This window comes from Dendropsophus ebraccatus, chromosome 5 (genome assembly GCF_027789765.1).
Source record: "Dendropsophus ebraccatus isolate aDenEbr1 chromosome 5, aDenEbr1.pat, whole genome shotgun sequence".
NCBI lineage: Eukaryota > Metazoa > Chordata > Amphibia > Anura > Hylidae > Dendropsophus > Dendropsophus ebraccatus.
In genome coordinates this window covers 103591626-103616797 of record NC_091458.1, presented here as the reverse complement: position 1 = coordinate 103616797, position 25172 = coordinate 103591626, and the positions used below count along the sequence as shown (strand labels likewise).

General features: G+C 44.4%; 1 protein-coding gene across 1 annotated transcript in view; it reads right to left on the bottom strand.

The window, feature by feature from the left end:
- The window catches only part of VWA3B (von Willebrand factor A domain containing 3B), a 92755-nt gene that overhangs the window by 43704 nt on the left and 23879 nt on the right, over positions 1 to 25172 (bottom strand). Inside the window, 9 exon segments of the mRNA XM_069972949.1 lie at positions 916 to 966; positions 2185 to 2303; positions 9392 to 9548; positions 9659 to 9716; positions 10248 to 10385; positions 19158 to 19297; positions 19605 to 19735; positions 20553 to 20735; positions 22244 to 22342. Of these exon segments, the coding sequence (XP_069829050.1) occupies positions 916 to 966; positions 2185 to 2303; positions 9392 to 9548; positions 9659 to 9716; positions 10248 to 10385; positions 19158 to 19297; positions 19605 to 19735; positions 20553 to 20735; positions 22244 to 22342 (1076 nt within the window).

Genomic DNA, 25172 nt, shown 5'->3' with positions numbered 1-25172 from the left:
TAACCAGAGGAACTGCTCTGCTCAGCCAATCAGTGACTGAGGTGGGACAATGCTGCAGCTACTGATTGGTTGAGAATGGAGGAAAGCCAGGAACAGCGTCTACAAGGGACCGCGAAATGTGCAACTTGTTTATTACATTTACACCAACAAATCTAACGTCGTGCCTCTGTGTGTCATCCAAAAAACCTCCATGCACTTGAAGAAAGAAGTAAGCCACCTAACATGGTGCAATTATTGGAATAAAATTTCTGCATAACCTTATATATAAATTATTTCTGTACACTTTCATATGCGGTAGCAGACAACAAAGGTACAATTAATATTTTTATTACAGTCAAGAAGGCACTCAAAATAATGACTTAAAGGGATATTCCACTTAAATTAAACTTTTAATATGTTGTTGCCCTGGTGTAGAACATAACAAACAGACAATTCTTACCTTTTTGCGCTCCCCCAGTTTCCTCCTGTGACCCAAAGATGACGCAGGAGGACACAGGGGGAGCACAGAGAGGTAAGAATAGCCTTCGTTTTAAACTAAACATTTCATTTCACCGGAATACCCCGTTAACATGGGAATAACCCTTTAACATGGACCAAATGTCGGCAGGGAGGGCTGCTAAAAATGCTCCTTCTAGTAATGATTGGCTCATGTAAAGGTGTCAATGATCGGCCAAGGAACAGGAAAACATGCATTCAACATCTCTGTCAGCTGCACATGTCCCTTTGTAAACATGGGATGTGCATCTGATAGCAATACATTTAAATGGTCACACAAACGATTCTGTAATCGTGTGGCCTGGCCGCTCGATTAATCGTGCCTAGTAAAGGCCCTGCAAAGGAGCGCTGATCTCCCCTATCAGCGCCTATTTGCAGCTGCGGATAGCTAAAGACCATCAAATGTAAGAGGACCCTTACTTGTCTCTTTCCTCCTGGGATAAAGCCCTCCATACGATTAGATTAAGGCGCCTAGTAAAAAATACAAAAGGTGAATTGTGCACTGTGAAGTTGATTAGCATAATGCTAGTTAAACCAATAGATTATACAGTTCAAAGGATAGATAAATAACAGACAAAAGAGTGATTTAAATTCCAAATGAAGAGCAGAATTGAGCTACATTTCATAGCGTAGACATACATTTATCATTTACATATAAAGATGAGAAGACAACATTTTCCATTATTCTCGTTATTCTTTCTAGGTCAAGCAGGACACAGACAACTGGGACAAATAGCCAGGAATCAGTCAGGGCTACAGTGTATTCTATTACTTTAAAGTAAGACGACATTTATTTTTTCTATTTGTTTTATTTAACATGTTGCATATAAGGTACAATTTATATGAAAAAAGAAAAAAACTGTATATACATTATCCAGCCAGTATCTCTGTCATTGAAACTGCACATTCAGGCCTTTGCCACCTCCTGCCATCTTCACATGAAAAACATTTCCCAAATCCACTTTTTCCTCAACTCTGAAACTACTGTTACATGCCTTTATCACCTTCTGCCTAGACTACTTCAACATCATTTTCTCTGGCCTTCCATCTAACATTCTTGCTCCCTTTCAATCAATCTGGAACTCTGGTGTGCGACTGATCCACCTCTCACCTCACGCAATCTCCAATCCTCATAAGACCGCCGTCTGTGCTCTCCCTTTGTCTGCTCCTTCAAGATACCTCCCAAGCTTCCCTCATACTCTGGAACTCACTATCCCAACACATCTGGCTGTCATCTATGATAACTTAAAAAATGTTTGTTATGTTATATAGATATTGAAAATACTCTTTGCTGAGACCACCACTGATTGCTTGATCTGACTCATTGCAGGAGATAAACTCCTTTATAAGTCTATGAAGATCAATACCACTGATCGTCTAGCCTGATTGCCCTTCAGCAGTGATGAGCGCTGGAGCACTGTGGAGGCTGGGGGGATTGCTGCACTAAGAGCCATAGTCCCCATAATAACAGATCAGACTTTATTAGTAATAAAGGCTGGAAAACTGTTATTTCCAAAGGGTTTACTCTTTTTTTTTCTTACAACAGTAAGCAAATTAAATTTGTCCACTTACAAAAATGCTAAACATAGACCAGTTCTCACACATGTATACAGTTTTCTTCTGGAAGCTAAGCAGGTCATGTTGCTATACGTTGAGTAAATATTCTACTTATTACAGTATAAAATGTACCTTTTATATGACTCAATTGCTCGCTGGAGCCGTTCTTTGTAGTCTGAGAGGTTCACAGCTTGGGGATTAATTAACGTGATAAGTTTTCTGTTTCCACTTATGTGAGCCAGAGGAAGAACCTGAAACAGTAAGCAGAAGCTGTCATCATATGCAATTATACCACTGTGGAAAGCTTTGATCTACATATAGTGCTTTTAGGGTCTGTTAGCACAGCATGGTCAAATCTGCTAAGATTGTTTGAACATTGGGGAAGAACCAAGATATGACTCTAAAGGCGGTTATACATCTTCATTAACTAATGGCCAAACAATTGTTCACCCCACAGTTATCTCTTCTTTCCCACCTATACACATGAACTTTCCGCACAGCCAAATTGTTCCTATATTCTCTATGGAGAGGCATTGAAACCAAAGGGCAGTGAAAAGCCATCACGTCTGAAACCTATCTCCACCAACATCATCTGGCAGCATGACACTAGTTAGCGTGATTGACAGTGTGACATGCCGATTGCTGGTCATGCCACTGGTAATCAACTTGTAGCCAAATCCTAATGGTCCCCATACACTTTACAATGACGGCCAAATCCTCCGGGTTCAGCTGACATTATTTTAAAAAAGTTTACTGAGGATACATGACGATTACCGAGCATCCTGCTTTCAAATATCCTACTCTTGTGCACACAAATTGTATGCACTCTTTCTAAATGTTATATGTTGGAACTTCCATTGTCTGTGTCAGTTATCGACTACTTTTTTATTATCTTCATTTTGTTCTTATTTTGGGCTGACATTTTTAAACGTTTATATTCAATTACTACTTTTCCATAGGTTTTAAGATACAATATTTTTAGGTACTGTATGTCCGGCAACTTGAGGGACCACTGTATCAGCAGTTTGGAACATGAATTGCACCTGGCAGATTCACTTCAACTCTTTCCATTAATTTTGGTAAAGTAACAAAAGAGAGAACAGTAAAGAATGTCTGGCATTCCACCTGTGTGTTTCTGACACAGTGATGGGCAACATTTTGAGCTTGGTGTGTCAGCATTCGGCAAAAAACAAGTATAACTTGGATGGTGTTTCACTTCAAGAAAAAACACCATAATTTCACGATATTTATAGTTTAAATAACAAAAATATGTAATTGTAATATATATAACAGTACTTAATAAACCAAAAAATAATTATTGTGTGAAGTAAACTACAAACCACACACACACACACACACACACACACACACACTACTCCACCTGATCCTCATCCCTCTCCATACACTACCCTACCTGACCCTTCCACACACACACACAACCCCACCTGACCCCCATCCCTCCCCATACACTACCCCACTTGAACCTTCCACACACACACACTACCCCACATGACCCCTATGCCCATACACACTAGACCACCCGACCCCCTTACCCACATACACACTACCCCACCTGACCCCATCCCCACACACTACCCTACCTGATCCCATCCCCAACCACACAATACCCCACCTGACCCATCCCCCGACACCAATTCCCTGACCCACATCCCTCCCCACACACACACACTTACAATACTGCTGCAGTCCAGGATGCGGGCTGTGGCGTTGGAAGACGACGCAGGTGGCAGGAGCAAGACGGGGCTGGAGTGCGGCACCGCTGCGGCCAGCCGTATGCAGCTACTGTGCCAGGTGACGTCACAGTAGCTGCGTCAGGGCGGTACGTCGGGCGGGGAATACGTCGAGGGGTCAGGCTGCACTGTAAGGCCACGGGGCTGTTCTGGAGCTTGCATGCAGCCGCATACTTTTCTGTATGCGGCCACGTGGCGGCTACGTGTCAGTGCTGAGATACGTGTCATAGGTTTGCCATCACGGTCCTGAGAAGCAATCTCATTTTCAGTAATAATGTCATCAGGAGTGCAACTAATGGCATCAGGATAGAATGAAAAGTTCTTTTTTTTGTGGCACCCATGGCTCTTACTTTTAGATCAGACTCACATCAGGGGACCCTCTCCTATCAGCTTAGTATGAGCCAACAGGTTACATTTAATGGGTTATAAAAAGCTTCATTAGGTATAGCAAATGAATTCACTTAGATATTGGTGATAAAAATATAACAAACATTTCCGCACAAACATATAGTCCCAGTGGATTTTTTTCCACTCAGTGAAGCCATTAGGGTGTTGGTTAATTATCCAGTAAATGAAGTCCAGAGGTAATACAGTGTATATGTGACTGAGGTGCCATGTATTAATAACACATAGGAAGCTCCACTGAGAGATACACAGTGGTAAAGGGCATACAGTACCTCTTTCTTATCATTTATACTCCCTCAGGCTGGGTTCACACTACGTATATTTCAGTCAGTATTGTGGTCCTCATATTGCAACCAAAACCAGGAGCGGATTAAAAACACAGAAAGGATCTGTTCACACAATGTTGAAATTGAGTGGATGGCCGCCATATAACAGTAAATAACGGCCATTGTTTCAATATAACAGCTGTTGTTCTAAAATAACAGCAAATATTTGCCATTAAACGGCGGCCATCCACTCAGTTTCAACATTGTGTGAACAGATCCTTTCTGTGGTTTTAATCCACTCCTGGTTTTGGTTGCTATACTGACTGAAATATACTGACTGAAATATACGTCGTGTGAACGCAGCCTCAATATGCTGATGGTTGTATAGGTTGTTAAATAATGCAGATATAAAGCTATACTTTGTCCAATCACCTAGACATCCAACGCAGCACTTTGTTGTCTGTCTTTTGCGTGTTCTTCAGCACTAAATATCAGGTAACCTATCCATCCTTTTCATTTTTTAGCCTTTCTTTGGAGCTGATCTATTCTATCAGTATCTTGATAGGATAGGAGAAAGGACAAAAGTTAAAGTAGTTTCTATAAATCATAGACAACCAACACAAAAAATAACCTGTGCGACCAAAGTAACCTAATGACAGGCCTGACACTGGGCTTCTGGATAGTAGATGAGTATTCTAATGAGGGGTATAATGAATTAATCTCCTGAAGCAGATGAAGCAGTGCACTTGTGCTATCCAGCTCCTGAACACACGCTGGCCTGATGGTAATGAGGGGCTGCCATAGCAACTTAATATGGTGGAGGGGAGACAAGAGGAGCAGGCAGATTATAACTGGCCGTGTAGTTTTGTCAGTAAGAAAACGACCCTTTCTAAAGGGAAAATTGGCAGCTGTTCTGTAACATTATTTAGGCTTTCATTACTGAAATAGTAAATTCATAATTGTAAATTGACACCAATTAAGTCTATTACCAATTGACGTCAATGATAAAAATAACAATTTTAGATGTGCAAAAACCAAAAGGTGTTATCAAAGCTTGACAAAATTGATGGTCTATCCTTTTTAGACTGGATGGGGTGTTTGAAGGGACCAAAGTGCTCACCTACTGTAAGTGCTGCAGCCTTGTCAACAGCTTGTACAAGCACTATACTATCTGCAGCTGTGGTGCATGGTTCTCTGCTTTTTGGCCCTTTTACAATTATTCCTGAATGGAAATTAGACACAAGACCCCAAAGTGCAGCACAAAAGCAAGTTTTCTGTAAGACATTTACATTGTGAATATACTTAAAAAGGGGAAATTGAGTGATTTAAACCCTAACTTCCTAATAATAATCTAGACACACACATACAGGGTTGTGGAGTGGGTAAGCCGCAGCTTCGACTCCAACTCAGACTCCTGAATTTTATCAGGACCGACTCCAACTCCTGCTCCTTCATAAATGGCCGGTCATATACCAGGGGAGTTATTTATCACACTGGCTCAGCAGCTTCTCCCTAATCCTGGGGCGATTTCTGAGGGAATGAGGAAAGATATAAAGCAGCTTCTTCTGTGTGTGCAGTGGATGCAGCCAGTCTCCAGCCTCCATGTCCTGAACTATTCAAAACTAGACTAGATGGAGCAGGTGATCTTTTTCTGCTGACAATCTTCTATGTTTCTAACTAAATATTCACCATACACACAGAAAACACTGCCAACAATGGCAGATGCATGTGACATAGATGTCAGCCATAGTGATATAGAGGGGGTCACACAGTGATATAGAGGGTTCACTGTTGGTGTGGAGGCACTGAACACTAACACTGAAGAAAAACACACCACTGAGGACAGAGGTTACTGCTACTACTTATGTCTTCTCCTCGTCCTCTATATTACACAGGATATCTTCATATTACACTGCTGCTAATATACAGTCATCCAGCATCCAGGAAGAGACCAGAACAGATCTCCCCCCACACAATGGACTCTTCCAGCTCAGAAACAAACTGCCAAATAGTGACAATTTTTCCCTACCACCCTTATGTAATAGGGCCAGTGTCCTATTAGAATGTTGCTCATAATATATATTGATGAGCAAAACTTATAAAATTCATATCAAAACTCAATTTTAAATTGTTCTAAGATTTTTTTTTAAAGCTAAAGTTGGAGTCGGTACATTTTTTCCGACTCCAAACTAGTTCCGACTCCACGACTTCGACTCCACAGCCCTGCACACAAGGGAAAGTATCACCTAGATAACTTTTAAATAATAAGAGCCACATACTAGGAGAGGTTCTTTTTTCTAATCTGTTTTATTTTCTGATAGAATTTTTTTAAAGGGGAATTCCGTAGAATTTTTATTCTTTCAGATCAACTGGTGTCAGAAAGTTATAAAGATTTGTAATTTACTTCTACTTAAGATCTCAAGTCTTCCTGTACTCATCAGCTACTGCATGTCCTGCAGGTGTATTCTTTCTAGTCTGACACAGTGCTGACAAAGGCAGCAGAGACCACCATGTCAGACTGAAAAGAATCCACCCCTTTCTGCAGGAAATTGAGTTTTTCTCCGGGCCGCAGGGGGTTGAGGAGGCTTACATATTGCCAGCGGGATGACAATTCCGCTGTGAGTATGTAATCTTATTGAAACTGAAAGGTGGGGAATAACAGCGGATTTCGCTGTGAACGCTCAGAGTGAAATCTGCTGGGATTCTGTTATGTGTGAAGCTACCCTTAAAGCTACTCTGTACCCACAATCTGATCCCCCCAAACAGCTTGTACCTTCAGATAGCTGCTTTTAATCTAAGATCTGTCCTGGGGTCCGTTTGGCAGGTGATGCAGTTATTGTCCTAAACAAAACAACTTTTAAACTTGCAGCCCCGTGCCCAACGGCCGGGGCTTAGGCCCTATTCACACATCCTGTTCCTGTCCGCAATTGCGGATCCGCAGAAAAATAGGACCAATGTATTTCAATGGACCCATACACACATCCGTGTTGTGTACTGGGCTGCAATCCGTTCCGCAAAAAAAAAAGGACAGACCCTATTTGCGGATTGCTTACGGATTCAAAATTGCGGATTGGAAAATATACTGACGTGTGAATAGACCCTTAGAGTATCTGTGCCCTAACTTTGCACCACCCCTCCTCCCCATTCTCTTTATCATTAGAAATGCAACTGAAACATTTTCTCCTGTCTGAATATTGCACAGATGCCTTAACGATCCAGCCCATGTTTAGTATTCACACAGCTGATGAATAGGAGATAATCTGGAGCATTCCTAATGATGAGGAGGGCGGGGAGGAGGAACAGAGAGGTTGTGTCAGCCTAATGCATACACAATCTAAGTCCCAGCCGTTGGGCACGGGGCTGCCAGTTTAAAAGTTGTTTTTTAGGACAATAGATGCATCACCTGCCGATTGGACCCCAGGACAGATCTTGGATTAAAAGCAGCTATCCGAAGGTACAAGTGGTTTGGGGGGGTCAGATTGTGGGTACAGAGTCGCTTTAATGTCAATCAGTAGGTTGTGAGCAACAGCTATGGTGTGTACATCTGTTATCTATGTACTGGTGTCATCTTTCACTGTCCTGTCTGTGTTGATATTTAGGGTACTGCTGGGAAATTATCTGTACAGAACAGGAAGTCTCAGCTTGGTTTTTAGCCAAAAATAAAAGGAGAAACGGACCCCTGTATGAACTAATATTGATGGTCTATTCTGAGGAAAGCCAATTTTATATGGCTGGATATACCTTATTTAAACATATTATATAACAGATAATATTCAACATATGCATGTATGTGCTTTCATATTATATCAGTATTTATGCATGTATGTGCTTTCATATTATATCAGTATTTATGCATGTATGTGCTTTCATATTATATAAGTATTTAGAAAGTCAAAAGGGCAGAATAAAATTTTTGGAACAGTGAACATTTTTACAAATAATATTATCACTACAACTGGCATAGAGTATTATTTGTACAGAGAACTTATATATAACACCATGGCAGCAGCTCCACACTGCCCCATAGTGGTACCATAAAAAATACATATGCCTCAAAAATGATGTCTAGCTTATCTGTACAATAACAAATGTTTTGGGCTATCAGAAATAACTGTGCTTATACAGGTCTAGTTATAAGTGTATATCATTTTGTATGTTCAGAACTTATAAAAACATAGAAAATTGGTCCATCTAGTCTGTCCTTTTAGTATTTCCTTTTTTATTACCTTAGGATAGATATATGTTTCTCCCAGGGATGTTTAAATTCTGTTTTTGTAGATTTACCAACCACATCTGCTGGAAGTTTGTTCCAAATATCTACTACTCTTTCACTAAAGTAATATTTAGTAATATTTGAACCTTATTTAGGCCCATAATGTATTTAAAGGTTTCGATCATGTTCCCCCTTTACCTTCTTTCAGACAGATTCTTAAAGGAGTACAAGGGATAAAGTAAATAGAAATCAATAAAGAAGCTATGCTTACCTCTCCATTTCCTCTTACGGTTCTCTAGTGTCTCCCACAGATGATTCTGTCTCCACTTCCAAGGGGGACTTGTCTTGGGGATGAGAGCCCGCTTAGGGTCCATTTACACAGAAAAATTATCTGACAGATTATCTGTCAAAGATTTGAAGCTAAAGCCAGAAACAAACTATAAACAGAGATCAGGTCATAAAGGAAAGCCTGAGATTTCTCTTTTCAAATCCATTCCTGTCTTTGGCTTCATATCTTTGGCAGATAATCTGTAAGATATTAGTTCTGTGTAAATGGACCCTTAGTCAATAACTGGTTGAAGCAGAATTGGATGACCCTCCATAAACACTGATTTCTGCCAGCTGACACTGGTAAAGGTAAAATCTGCAAGGTGTGAATGCTTTACGAGTTCCCTCTTACATCAGTATTATAGTAGTGTTCTTACCTCATCAAATACCTTAGAAACAACATGCTTATCAAGAATTGGGATATATGTAGCAGAGTGTGGAACAGTTGTTGGTGCCAGGGCATCCATTATCGTAAGCCTCCTTGGCACCAGCCCATAGGTCTTCAGCCAGCGAGATGAAGAAATGTCCAGTGAACTGAAAAGTCATTACAAATTAACAATATCATAGTATTTTACACGTAATATTAAAATACAAAACAAATAAAAACGTGAAACTAGAAAGACAATGAAAAAGTGCAAACATACTTTTTAGGTAGTTTCTTCACCTTTGCTTGAACTTTGCTGCTATCTATAAGGTTCATCTCTATGAAGAAAACACAAGGATGTAATTGTATATAGATCTTTTATTTACATAGTGACAGCTATCTAACATGACATAGCTACAAATGGTACTTGGCTGCAAGTCATGCATGTCGTATGCACAAACTGTGAGTCTGGGTCTGGAGTTTTTCCATCCAAATCCAAATCACTGTTTCCGCTTTGTTCCACTTACAGAAAAATGTGGTCAACCAAAAAGCCCTAGCTATAAGGCACAATATTTTACCATACTAAACCTGTTATGACAAACAGGAAAATATTATGAAGCCTACTGTGATGAGAATAAGGGTTTTAGTAAACTGATGCTTTATCTGCCATTACTAGTTTATATTATAATCTAGTGGAATGGCATAACAATCACATTCAAATAGATTTTCTTATTGTTTAGTAAAATCAAAGGGCTCTGAGTGCGAGCTTGAGGCTAGGGCATAGTAGACATATCACAATTTATGACTTACTTATACTTTCATAACTTGCACTTCATTTGCATTTTACTTTTCAGTTCACACAAGCTTACCCTTAAGCACAGATGCAGTTTTCTTGTCAATGTTGAGAGACAACTCACTAGTCTCAGGAGGTGTATGTAAATCTGTCACATTCTCTGACAGTCTCACTCCATGGCTCAGAGCCCTTAGAAGGCTAGACCTTGTTTGTTCTGTTAGTAAAGCCAAGATAGGGAAAAATATAATTAATCTATAACTTATCTAGTAATTTAATAGAAAAAAAAAACAACAATTTAAAGCGACTCTGTACCCACAATCTGCCCCCCAAACCGCTTGTACCTTCAGATAGCTGCTTTTAATCCAAGATCTGTCCTGGGTTCCGTTCGGCAAATGATGCAGTTATTGTCCTAAAAAACAACTTTTAAACTGGCAGCCCCGTGCCCAACTGCCAGGGCTTAGATTGTGTATGCATTAGGCTGGCACAACCTCTCTGTCCCTCCTTCCCACCCTCTTCATAATTAGGAATGCCACAGGCAGATTGTCTCCTATTCATTAGCTGTGTGAATACTGAACATGGGCTGGATCGTTCAGGCACCTGTGCAATGTTCAGGAAGGAGAAAATGCTCCAGTGGCATTCCTAATGATGAAGAGGGTGGGGAGGAGGGACGGAGGGGTGGTGCAAAGTTAGGGCACAGATATTGTAGCCCATGGCAGTTTGACTCAGGACTGCAAGTATAAAAGTTGTTTTTTAGGACAATAACTGCCGAACGGACCCCAGGAGAGATCTTGGATTAAAAGCAGCTATCTGAAGGTACAAGTGGTTTGGGGGCAGACAGATTGTGGGTACAGACTCGCTTTAAACTATACATATATATACACAGTAAGTAGTGTGCAAAAGTTTTAGACACGTGTGGGGAAAATGCTGCAAAAACGTACTCCTTTAAAAAATAGAAGCGTTATTTAGTTTATTTAGAATCAGAAAAAAAAATAAAAATCTATATTTGGTGTGACCACTGTAGAAAATGGCGTTAGCACCTGTAGTTTATGGCTCGCCGCAGTAGGATGACATCAGAGAGGTTTCTTTATAAAATGGAGATTTATTGCTTCTTCTTTAAAAGTAGTGAAATTACAGAATTGAATAGAAAAGAATATCAGAGAAACGTCTTACAGCCCTTAGTGTCCATAGTTCATATGAGAGTCCTTTGAAGTGAAGGGTTTGTCTTACAAATCGTCACGAGCTTCAGGCAGCTGTTGCTTCACTCAAGCATCCTGGGAGACATTCCTTCCTTCACGCTTCCATCATGGATTCCTCACGCTTACATCACAACCTTCTCCTTGAAGGCTCTGGATCCTTCTTGTGACATAGGGCTCATACCTTCTGTACAGCCCTGATCCAACCAACCTCCATCTTGGTAACTACCATCTTATATAGGGTTCATGACTCACTGTCAATGTCATGTGTGGGCGTGTTTATTATAATTGAGTGTTTGTGTCTGCACATATATGACCATAACAAATATAGAACTCTTTCTTTATACATCAGCATAACCTGTTTCCAGCTATGGATGTATAGTTATCGTGCTGTGTACAGCATTACCACCCTACATAGTCATGTAACCGTGAATAGTGCTGTGTACACTTATGTATCTATTTCCAACTTATACACGTCTCCTTAGTATAGAATATGATATTATAATGTCAGTATTACAATCACTTTATACAGTGAATAGTGTTGTGCTATTATGGTGAGGTCAGCAGTATATATATGACTTACATTATATTATACCAAGATATTGTTCATTGTAAAACACATCATATTTAACAACCACCTTCTGACTTCACAACAACATCCATTCTTCTAGGTACACTTGTATACAGTTTGTAAAAAAATATCTTGGCAGGAAAGTTGTTCCAAACATCTTGGGGAACTAACTACAGATCTTCTGTGGACGTCAGATGCTCAAATCCTTCTGTCTCTTCATGTAATATCATGATAAGATCAGGTATTTGTTGGGGCCATATCATCACTTCCGCAACTCCTTTTTCTTTATGTTGAAGATTCAAATGGCGTTTCGGATCATTGCAGAATAAACATTTGCAGCAAGATAAGAGCCCTATTACACCGAAAGATTATCTTGCGAACATTCATTATATCACGTTTTTAGCTGACCATAAAATCGTTCGATATATGTACACATCATTTGTTTGTTATTACAATCGTTCGCACACTAAAGTATACTAGAAATCGTTATGGCGATCATAAAATATGATTATAACCAACAACTATCATTCTGTGTACAATAGTGATTAATTTCAGGTTGTTTGTGCTAACAGAACCCTTATTTTGCAGTATTTTTCACACACCTGCTTAAAACTTTTGCACTACATATACACACACACTATATTCATATTTAGTATCCCTAAGTTTACTAAAATTAAATTTAAAAAAAGGCATATGTCAGAATAAAATGCACTCATGTTTTGGTCTGTGTGCCAGAAAAGCATACTCATAGCAAGAATGGATTTGCTTCATAACTTACAGTACCCTCTGGCATAAGATATGATAAATATATCCACCCACAGAGGCCAGACCCTCTTCCATTAACCCCTCCCACTTTTCTTGTCACTTTGGAAGAGTCATGAGTCATGCAATGATGGGCGTTATTATGAAAGACAGACGTCGTTTTTACATATTGTGAACCCAGCCTTAACCTGAAATCAAAAGTAAAACCTAAAGAAAGGAAAAAGAATTGAACAATGTGTACCTCTCCTAGTTTTGGCTTACAAATACTGAAACAAATATTGCTGTGTGAAACCAGCTTGAGAGTTAAAGGGGTAGTGCGGCGCTAAGAAATTATTCACAGAATAACACACATTACAAAGTTATACAACTTTGTAATGTATGTTATGTCTGTGAATCGCCCCCTTCCCATGTCCCACCACCCCCGCACGTGTACCCGGAAGTGTGGTGCATTATACATACCTGATCCGTGTCGCGCATGTCCGCCATCTTGTGCCAAGACGTCATCTTCGGACGTCCGAACCGCTCCGGCCGTCCCTAGTGCCCGCCGCCTTCTGCAGCGTCATCAGATGCTCAGCCGCGCTTGGCTGAGCATAACTGTGCTCAGCCAATCGCGGCTGAGCGGCTGATGACGTGGCCGAGGGGGGGCCAGCATCAGGGACGGCGGCAGTGAAGATGACGTCTTGGCACAAGATGGCGGATATGCGCGACACGGATCAGGTATGTATAATGCACCACACTTCCGGGTACACAGGTGGGGGTGGTGGGACATGGGAAGGAGGCGATTCACAGACATAACATACTGTAACACCTGGAGTAGTGGATCCACTGGACCGTCACCAGCGATGGCACTAACCTCACCAGGGAGCGGAGTCTAAGGGGCCGCTGGTTTTCACCAGAGCCCGCCGCAAGGCGGGATGGACTTGCTGCGGCAGGCGACCCCCAGGTCGCTACCCCTGGCTTGGTTGCTAGTGACGGCAGGCGAGGCGTGGCAGGAGCAGTAGGCAGGAGATAGTGCAGGCAGAGGATAGTATACGTGCTTGCAGGTAGCGGACAGGACTCAGGAACAATGGGAAGGCAGCGGGCAAGGACTAGGGACTAGGACTGAAGACAGGAACAAGGGACAAGGACTAAGGTCAGGGACAACAGGGAGCTGGGCCAAACGCTATGGGAAGCATATAGAGGCTCCAACACGAGGGGCAGGGCACGCTGGGATTTATAGGGAGTGATTAGGTGCAACTACCAATTAGGGACGGACTGGCCCTTTAAATCTGAGACAGCTGGCGCGCGCCCTAGGAGGCGGGGACGCGCGCGCCGGCCGGCACAGACGGAGACCGGAGCGGGACGAGGTGAGGCGCCCCCCGGGGCCGAACAGCCCGCAGCGCCGGGTCCCTGCACAAGGACCCCGGCAGCTGCGTGGGACAGAGGGAGGTCGCCGCGGCGGCCCGGAGCACGGGACAGTACCCCCCCCCCTTTGGCCTCCCCCTCTTTCTAGCCTGCAGGAACCCCTTGATGAGATCTTTGTCCAGGATGTTAGCCTCGGGTTCCCAGGACCTCTCCTCAGGACCAAATCCTTTCCAGTCCACCAGGAAGAATCGTCTCCCTCTGACAGTTTTCATGGCCAGAATGTCATTAACAACGTAGACGTCGTCAGAGACGGCTTGTGGAACAGAGAACGGAGACTTATCGGCGAAACCGGTTGAGAACCACTGGCTTCAAGAGGGAGACATGGAAGGCGTTCGGAATCCGCATAGTAGGGGGCAGGCGGAGTTTGTAGGTGACAGGGTTGATGCGTTTTAGCACCGAGAAAGGACCAAGGAATCGAGGACCCAACTTGTAGCTGGGAATCTTGAGTCGAACATATTTGGCCGAGAGCCAGACTTTGTCACCTGGAAGAAAATTCGTGGCAGGCCTCCTCTTCTTATCAGCCTGGTCCTTCATGCGTTCAGAGGCTTTGAGTAAGGACTGTCGAGTTTGTTCCCAGATCGACTGCAGGTCAGATAACAACTCCTCCACGGCTGGGACCCCAGAGGATGGAGAGAGAGGCAGAGGAGGACGAGGGTGATGCCCGTAGACCACATAGAAAGGAGACTTGCCTGTGGAACTCGAGTCCAGATGGTTATAGGAGAATTCCGCCCATGGAAGTAGATCGGACCAGTTGTCTTGGCGGCTGGACACAAAATGACGTAGGTAGTTACCCAGGATCTGATTGACTCTCTCCACTTGCCCGTTGGTCTGGGGATGGTAGGCCGATGAGAAGTCCAGCTTCACTTGAAACTGCGATCAGAGGGCACGCCAAAACTTGGAGACAAATTGAGAGCCTCGGTCGAACACAATGTGAAGAGGAAGTTCATGCAGGCGGAAGATGTGTCGGAAGAACAACTGAGCCAGACGAGGAGCAGAGGGTAGTCCAGGAAGGGCCACGAAGTGAGCCATTTTAGAGAAGCGGTCAGTCACCACCCAAATGACTGTATTGCCCGCAGATGGAGGTAGGTCCGTGATGAAATCCATCCCAATGTGGTGCCAGGGATGGTCCAGGACTGGCAAGGGCAAAAGTAGGCCGGCAAGTCTTTGACGGGGAGACTTATTCCTGGCACAGACTGCGCAGGAAGCCACAAAGTCCTTGACATCCTGGAGGAGATTGGGCCACCAGTAGTGACGGGAGATCAATTGCCCGGTCTTTTGAGCTCCTGGATGCCCGGCCACCAAAGAGGAATGCCCCCACTTCAAGATACGTTTTCGGAGTGCGGGGCGCACATAAGTCTTACCGGGAGGCAGTCTCTGCAGAGCAGAAGTGGCAACTGGTACTAGGCGATCGGGAGGTATTATATGACGAGGAGATTCCTCTTGCCCCATGACATCGGATGCTCGGGATAATGCATCGGCCTTTATATTCTTCTCGGCTGGACAGAAATGAATGGTAAAGTTGAACCGAGAGAAGAAGAGGGACCACCTGGCCTGCCGGGGATTGAGGCGTTGAGCCGATTGGAGGTAGAGGAGGTTCTTGTGGTCCGTGTAGATGTTAACGGGATGTTTAGCCCCCTCTAGGAGATGACGCCACTCCTCCAGTGCCAACTTAATAGCCAGGAGCTCACGGTCTCCAATCGTATAGTTCCTCTCGGCAGGGGAGAAAGTCTTAGAAAAGAACCCGCAGGTTCTGGTCTTGCCTGATCTGTCCCTTGCGAGAGGACGGCTCCTGCGCCCACAGAAGATGCATCGACTTCAAGAGAAAACGGCCTGGTGACATCTGGACGGACTAGAGCAGGAGCAGAGGCAAAGGCAGACTTTAGGCTATTGAAGGCTTGTTCGGCCTCAGGAGGCCAACGTCTGGGATCCGCCTTCTTCTTGGTGAGAGCCACTATGGGTGCGACCAGGGTCGAGAAGTGAGGGATGAATTGCCGATAATAGTTGGCGAATCCAAGGAAACGTTGGATAGCTCTAAGTCCCACAGGGCGTGGCCACTGGAGGACAGCTGAGAGCTTGGCCGGATCCATTTGTAGACCCTGGTCGGAGACGATATAGCCAAGAAACGGAAGACTGCGCTGATGGAAAACGCATTTCTCTAGCTTGGCGTATAGATGATTGGCCCGTAGTCTTCGTAGGACCTGACGCACTTGTGCCACATGAGTCTGCTGGTCAGGGGAGAAGACCAAAATGTCGTCAAGATAGACAATGACGCAGACATAGAGGAGGTCTCGGAAGATATCGTTCACAAATTCCTGGAAGACCGCTGGGGCATTGCATAGGCCGAATGGCATGACCAGATATTCGTAGTGCCCATCCCTGGTGTTGAAAGCGGTCTTCCATTCGTCTCCTTCACGAATACGGATCAAGTTATACGCTCCCCTGAGATCCAGCTTGGAGAAGATCCTAGCTCCACGAAGACGGTCGAATAGTTCGGGGGTTAGCGGAAGAGGATAGCGGTTCTTGACAGTCACCTTATTTAAGCCCCGGTAGTCTATGCATGGGCGGAGGGAACCGTCCTTCTTCTGCACAAAGAAAAATCCAGCGCCAGCGGGAGACGTGGATTTACGAATGAAGCCCTTCTGTAAGTTCTCCCGGATGTAGGAGGACATGGCTTCAGTCTCGGGCACAGAGAGGGGGTATACTCGACCCCGTGGAGGAGAAGTTCCTGGAAGAAGGTCTATAGGGCAATCATAGGGCCGATGAGGTGGTAGGGAGTCCGCCTCCTTAGCTGAGAAGACATCAACGAAGTCTTGGTAATCCTCCGGTAGTCCAGACAGAGGCTTGGCGTAAGCAGGTGACCTCGTAGAGCATTTGGGTTGAGGAGACCTCAGACACCTATTTGGACAGTCCTGGCCCCAACTGAGAACCTCCCCAGTTCTCCAGTCAAGCTTAGGGGTATGTAATTGCAGCCAAGGAAGACCCAGCAGGATGTTGGAAGAGGAATGGCGCAAGACGTAGAAGGAGATCCTCTCCTGATGTAAAGCGCCCACCTGGAGGATTAGGGGTACAGTCTGGCAGTGTACAGCTTCGTTAAGAATCTCGCCCGTGACCGAAGAGATAGACCGGGGTTGGGCTAGCTGGATCACGGGTAGCCGCCATCTTTGGACCAACGAAGCAGAAATGAAACTGCCAGCAGCGCCAGAGCCGATGAGGGCAGTGGTCTGGAGAACTTGTCCAGAGGGTGTCTGGATGGAGACTGGCATAGTCAACCTTGGAGAGGTGGCATTCACACCTAGGGAGGCCTCTCCCACCGGACCTAGGTGCGAGCGTTTCCCGGACACTGAGGACATTGGGGACATCTCTGCCGATAGTGATCAGCGCCACCGCAATAGAGGCAGAGATTCAGGTCCAGTCGACGGGTCCTCTCATCAGTCGTCAGGCGAGCACGTTCCACCTGCATAGGAACCTCTGGAGACGACTGGGACATAGGAGCAACGGGATTCTGGAACACCGGTGCCAGCCGAGGATGGCGACGGGGCAAACTCAGACGCCGTTCTTGCCGAACCTCCTCCTCTCTCTCGGAAAACCTGGTGTAGACTCTGGTAGCCAGTAGGATGAGTTCGTTCAAAGAGGTAGGCAGGTCTCGGGCAGCGAGCACATCCTTCATTTGACTGGACAGGCCCTTTTTAAAGGTGGCAATCAGAGCGGCCTCATTCCAGTCTAGTTCCGCAGCCAGGGTGCGGAACTGGATGGCGTAATCACCAACGGAGGAAGTTCCTTGGGATAAATTGAGGAGAGCAGTCTCAGCCGAAGACGCACGGGCAGGTTCCTCAAAGACAGCTGGAACTCGTCCAGGAAGATTCGGAGATTGGCAGCAACCGGATCATTACGGTCCCATAGTGGTGTGGCCCAGGCCAGAGCTCTACCCTCCAATAGGCTGATAATGAAAGCCACTTTAGAGCGCTCGGTGGCAAACATAGTACATAGTGCATTGGGTCAGGAATCCTCTGCACAACTTGGGGTCACCTCCATATTTACTTGGGAGAGCCAGTCGTAGTTTTGAAGAGGCTGCAGGAGGTGATGACTGCTGAGCTGTGGTATGCTGCTGTATGGCTGCAGTCAGTTGTTGGATCAGCTGTGACTGTTGCTGGATCTGTTGAGCCTGTAGGGCGACCACTCGGGCTACTTCGCGGATATCAGGCACCTCGCCGGGATCCATGGTTGGAGCCTACTGTAACACCTGGAGTAGTGGATCCACTGGACCGTCACCAGCGATGGCACTAACCTCACCAGGGAGCGGAGTCTAAGGGGCCGCTGGTTTTCACCAGAGCCCGCCGCAAGGCGGGATGGACTTGCTGCGGCAGGCGACCCCCAGGTCGCTACCCCTGGCTTGGTTGCTAGTGACGGCAGGCGAGGCGTGGCAGGAGCAGTAGGCAGGAGATAGTGCAGGCAGAGGATAGTATACGTGCTTGCAGGTGGCGGACAGGACTCAGGAACAATGGGAAGGCAGCGGGCAAGGACTAGGGACTAGGACTGAAGACAGGAACAAGGGACAAGGACTAAGGTCAGGGACAACAGGGAGCTGGGCCAAACGCTATGGGAAGCATATAGAGGCTCCAACACGAGGGGCAGGGTACGCTGGGATTTATAGGGAGTGATTGGGTGCAACTACCAATTAGGGACTGACTGGCCCTTTAAATCTGAGACAGCCGGCGCGCGCGCGCCCCAAGGAGGCGGGGACGCGCGCGCCGGCCGGCACAGACGGAGACCGGAGCGGGACGAAGTGAGGTCCCCCCCCCCGGGGCCGAACAGACCGCAGCGCCGGGTCCCTGCACAAGGACCCCGGCAGCTGCGTGGGACAGAGGGAGGCGGCGGCCCGGAGCACGGGACGCCGCCGCGGCCATGACACATACATTACAAAGTTGTATAACTTTTTAATGTGTGTTATTCTGTGAATAATTGTTTACCGCCGCACTACCCCTTTAAAATATTCCCGCAATACACTTTTGTGTAGATGCAGCTGGTTGGTAAATCGTGGGGTGCTGAGTGGGATTACCTGCATGTCGTGTCTTCTTTCTTCGGAGAAGCCGTGGAGGACTTAAACTCGACCTATGAAGCAATGATGATGAGGAAGATCTGAGTTCATGTGCAGACTGCAACCTTGGAGGAGATGTATAGCTTTGCTTCTGTAATGTTCTGAAATAATAAAATAATGTCATATTTACATCTGATTTACTCCTTCACCATGCTCAGTTTTTTGCTCCACATGTTTTTCTGAATATGCTATTTCTATGTACTTGGCTGTCAGGTTAGCAGAATGATATTCTAAAAAAACACAATGTCCAGACTTTCCCAGAATTGAAACTGTAGGATTTTAATAATCTTGCTTTAAACGTTTGAAGCCCAAAGAATCATAAAAAGCTACATACACAACAATACACATCTGCAAGATTTCTCTAGGCATGAAAAGCAGATGCTTCAGTTCAGTCAATAAAGTAGATACCTTTGTGTAAGATCCGTTTCTCCATTATGGTACCAGTCCAACATCAAACAATCTAAATGGAGTTTTTTTATTTTTTCTAAAGTAGATTTTCCTTCTTCAATCTCATCTAACAGAAACTGTATGTCTTCACTCTGTGAATCAGAAGCTGTTGTTAGATCGCAGGCATATAACAATGTGCTTTCATACTCTGCAACTTACTACCATGGAGTAAAAAGAAAACATTTTATGTAATGCAATGTTCCAGTACTCTCGTAACTAGATATGTAAACTAATGGTGTTTTTCCATGCCACTAAGTTATGGCAGATTGCTAGGATATGCTATCACTTTTTGATTATTGGGGGTCTGACCTTTGGGACCCCAAACAATCCTGAGAATAAAGAATTTTTCCCTGCACAATGCTCCTCCGACCACCGGCTGTGCAGGGACCTGCAGAAGAGTGACATTCTTTTGTTGGAATAAAGTACGTGAAGGGGCCACATTGCTAAACCAGTATGGAAGCCCCACGATTCCCAGAACTGGGGGATGTCCATGCAGGCAGATGTCCTCACTTGGCGTGATGGAAAAACACCTTCAAATCTTATATTTTAAATGCAGTGTGCTTCCATGTAAACTGTAAAAGATAGCTATTAGCAATAGCTTGGCATGTCCCTGTAGAGTAGCTTATCCTGTGTCACAGCTGAGAGGTTCTGGTTCTTTCAAGGGTATGTAAGCCTGTGATCAGAAAAAAACTGTAGCAGATAACATGAAATGAATAGATTCCACAGATCTGCAATGGCAGAGAAAATTGGTAAAAGCATTAGTTTTCCTTAGTTAACTATATACTATCACTATCACTTTATTATTGTGGGGGTCTGACCACTAAGACCTCCATTTGAGATCTCGGCACTGCAGATCTCCTTTCACAGTCCTACCTCAACCAAGAGTTCTATGTGCATGTGAAAACTTACCACAAAAGGTTGAGGTGCATCAGCATCCAGACGGTGACTGCTATAAGTATGAAACCGGCCACCAGTCTTGCTAGAGAGTTCGTATAAAAAGTTGTTTGCCTCGGTGTCATCACAGTTAAATGAAATTGTGTGTATTGGTACCTTACTAAGGATATTAACTTCATCGAGAATTGTATCAATGGGCTGCAAAAGATTACACCTTTGTTATTTCCAGTTACCAATTCATGTATGGGGTAGAGCGCTATAACTTTAACTATGGACACTTACAATACAAGATATATGTTCTGCTGCTAAAGTATTTCATCACCATTGCTTGTCTGTTTGGTTTCCTAGGATATAGTATTATTACACAGTACACTTCATGCTGTAATAATGGTGGCTTGTCCTCTCTCAGCATGCATCAACAGAAGCAGCTATTGGCTTACTTCCCACTGCCGCAGCCTGTGCTTGAACCTTTGCCATCCTACCCTGCCGTCTCCTGGTACTTTGGGCCAGCTGCCACCTACACTGGGACCACTCTCAGAGGTAGAGACTGGTAGTTCCCTGCAGCAAAGTCCACATCCTGTATGGGGGTTAAAGGATGAAAACCAGATGGGCTACTTAGACAACACCCTCAAGAGTGGCACAAAGCCAAACCAGTTGGATGGTATTGAGCAAGAGCTTGCCGCATGGCTCACAGCCATCTGCTAGAATAGAGACTTGGTCTAGCATATGGCTAAAAGCCTATTAGCTGAAGCCTGCTAGGAGAAGCACATCCTGCGTGTGCCATAGTGCGCGCCTCAGAGGTTGAGGCATGCTCTTACGACCTCTCCCAGTTTCACCTAATCTATTCACTCCCCTTGTTATGGATGCACCTCAAGAGCGCTGCATATTAACTATCTGCTCCAAATTACAAGTAATACGTTTATAGTGCGCACTGAGAATCACACTGATGGTTAAGGTGGATTGGGCAGCATGGTTGCTGGGGTCCTGGGTTCAAATCTGCATCTGTGTTTGCGTGGGTTTCCTCCCAAAAACATACAGATAGGTGGATTTAGATTGTGAGCCCTAATGGGGACAGGGAGCAATAATTGGCAAAAATGTGTAAAGTGCTAAATTTGTGTGCGCTATACAAATAAAAGCATTATTATTGTTTCCTTTATTCAAAGATGGCAGCCAGTTTATATATCCTGGAGGTATGTGTTCTTTTACTAAGGGTAGGTTAACACTGCGTTTTCAGCATCTGTTTAACGGATTCGTTTTTTTAGCGGTCAAAAAAGTTGTGTCAACAGTACTTTATTGTGCGTCAAAAAAAACGCATCCGTTTTGATCCGTTTTTTTTTATAATGGAAGTCAATGGAAAAACGGATCAAAAACGGATGCACACAAATGCATCCGTTTTTTGCAATCCGTTTTTTGCAAAAAACTGATCCGTTAAACGGATGCTAAAAACGCAGTGTGAACCTAGCCTAAAGCTCATGTCAGTACTTCATTGGCTGAGGTACCAGGCCAGTTACTTACGTAGCACCAGTGTTTACTTACATACGCTTTAAGGAATGTAAGATCTCTACCTGTTTAGAAGGTCAGCGCCATATTGTAATGGCTTCACTAAGCATACTAATTATCACATCCTTAACACCCTTCTCTAGCCATATAAATTGTCTTTTAGTATCTATTATTTATAATATTACGTTTAGCTACTTTGTCAGTACCTGATCAGGTCTTCCATCAGTAAGTAGGTAGACTGCCTGGGTATTACTGTCAGTGAGGGCAACTTCAAGAGCCTTCAAGGTATTTGTTGAGCTGCCAACCTTTGAATGAAAAGATCAGTGTCACATTTTTTTCAGCCTTTTTCAGGATCATTGATTACTAAGAAAAAAAATGTACTAGTAATATACTGAGAAGAAAAAGACGAATAGATGAATGCGTCCTGACTTGTAGACTACAAACATAGAAAGAACATTTAAAGTAACAAAAAGTGGTAGACTGACACTAGAGATTCAGGTGTCAAACAGATATTTATTCAGTGCAAGCGTTTATATACAGTGAAGCAAATATATATGAAGCAGCCATACAGACTGAGTGTTATCATAGAGGATGGTTGGGTAGGGTGTTTTTAGAGATATGTATAGCTATTACACCCTGTCTACCACTAAGAGATGCGTCCCCTGCACCAAGGGGGATTAGCCCTACGCTAAGTGGAAAACTGTCAGAAGAAGTCTGATTTTCCAGTCCATCATATGGGTCACAGTCAAGTAAGATAATTTTGTCTGGGTGATGATGAAGTAGATACATATATTTAGGTGTGCACTCCTGGATGAGAGTCTGTCTAGACTGTCGCTCTTGTAAGTGATCTTGCTCGTCTAATGATCATCCGACACGTTTCCTCCCCCCAGGTTAGGATAGCTAGGTTCATCAGTGATGCTTGTGGATTCTCAGCCATAACAAGTGTCATAAGATGATCTCTACTGAGTGCTGGAGAGTCATACAAATAAAAAAAACTCCCAGTAGATGTGCAATTATGATGATGATATAAATGGTAATGTTGTCCTGGCCTTAGGTATACATATTGCTTACACAATTGCTGTCCACTTTAAGATATTGTGTGATATAATGTGAGCCAGGGTGCCCCTCTTTTAAGGTCCCATGTCCAGTGAGGGGGGGGGGGGGGTGCAGCAAAGTTTTGGTCTTGTTCAGATGTCAGTAAGCACTGAATGATCAGCAAGATAGCTTACAAAAGTGACAGCCTAGACAGAATCTCATCCAAGAGTGCACACAATATATATATTCATTTACCTCATCACCCAGCGGAAATTACCCTGCTTGACCAACATGAAGGACTAAATAATCAGACGAATTCTGTTTTTCACTTAGCATAGGGCTAATCCCACTTAGTACAGGGGACGTACTGTCCTAGGGGCACGTCTCTTAGTGGTAGGCAGGGTGTAATAGCTAGATATACATATCTCTGACAACACCCTACCCAACCATTCTCTGTGATTACACTCAGTCTATATGGATGCTTCATATATATTTGCTTCATGGTATAAGAACGCTTGCAATGCATAAAAATCTGTTTAACACCCAAATCTCTAGTGTCAGTCTACCACATTTAATACACTGCAAAGGTGCTGCAGTTTTATGCACAGAGAGACTGTTTTTGTCATTGTATAATAAAAATTTAGTTACTGAGTTCACACTGGATTTTTGATTCCATTTAACGTATACATTAAAAAAATGGCTACATTAACTCATTGTAAAAAAGATGCTGCTACATGCCATACAGCAGAATCCGTTTCTTATTGACTTACATCATAAAAAAATAAAAGAGAGTGAAACGTATCAGTTTTCTTGATGTACACAAAAATGTGGTTGACCATGTTTTCTGTACCTTAAAGTGAAATATACTATAATGAAAACAGTGAAAAGGACAGAAAAACACAGTGTGAACCCAGCCTTAGTTTTTTTTTATTAAGATAGCATTTTAAAGGGGAACTATCAGCAGGTTAGAGAAATCTAACCTGCTGATATGTCCCTACTGCACAGGAGACACAGAGGAGGAAGGTATGTCTCTGTCCTTTCCGGTGCAGTTAGTTTATTGCTCCATGGTCTGGTAAGATTGTTAGGAGCACTGCCTGCCCCCAAAGTGCCAATCCAGCCTTCTAAAGATCTCATTAGACTAACTGGACCGGAACAGCACAGAGGAGAAAGTTAACACACACATATCAGCAGGTTAGATTCGTCAAACTTGCTGATAGTTCCTCTTTAACCCCTTCACGTCGTATATATACGTTCCTATTGCACATGCCCCGTGCAGTAGGAATGTACATATACGTTCCTGCTTTGACGGGGGTTTGTGATGAGAACGGGATCGCTGCAGGGACAGCGATCCCGCTCTCATCTGAGTGAGGCACCGGAGATAATGAGAATCAGCTGCGATCCCGCAGCTGACCCCCACTAACCCCTTAGTGACCGCCGAAACGGCGGTCACTAATGGGCCGGTGCCGCAGCTATATTTCATCTCCCCCCACCGTGAATCCACGGTGGGGGGAGATGAAATAGTTAAAATCAGACCCCAGACCAGCCCCCCTAGTGCCCCGGTATCTAACCCCCCCTCCCCGCGGCGGCCATCAGATCCAAGATGGCCGCCGCGATCACTGTGAGCAGACTAATGTCTGTTCACAGTGATCTCTTTGTAAAAATGAATGAAAACCCCATGCTCTCCGCCACCGGAGGGAGAGCATGGGGCAGTCATCGGGGACCCCCCCTGTGGGGTCCCGGTACAAGCGATCAGCGGTATATACTATATACCGCTGATCGCTTGTGCCATGTGCCGCCGGAACATTTTATCCCCTGTCACCATGAATGATTGGTGACAGGGGATAAAAAGTGATGTCCCCCCACCCCCTCCAGTCAGATTGCACGTAACCCCCCAGATTACCCGTAACCACCGCACGTTGACCGCAACCACCGCACGTTGACCGTAACCACCGCACGTTGCCCGTAACCACCGCACGTTGCCCGTAACCACCGCACGTTGCCAGTGACCCCCTCCAGATTGTCTGTAATCACCCCAGATTGCCTGTAACCACCCCAAATTACATGTACCCACCCCAGATTACCTACAAGCACTTCAGTCTA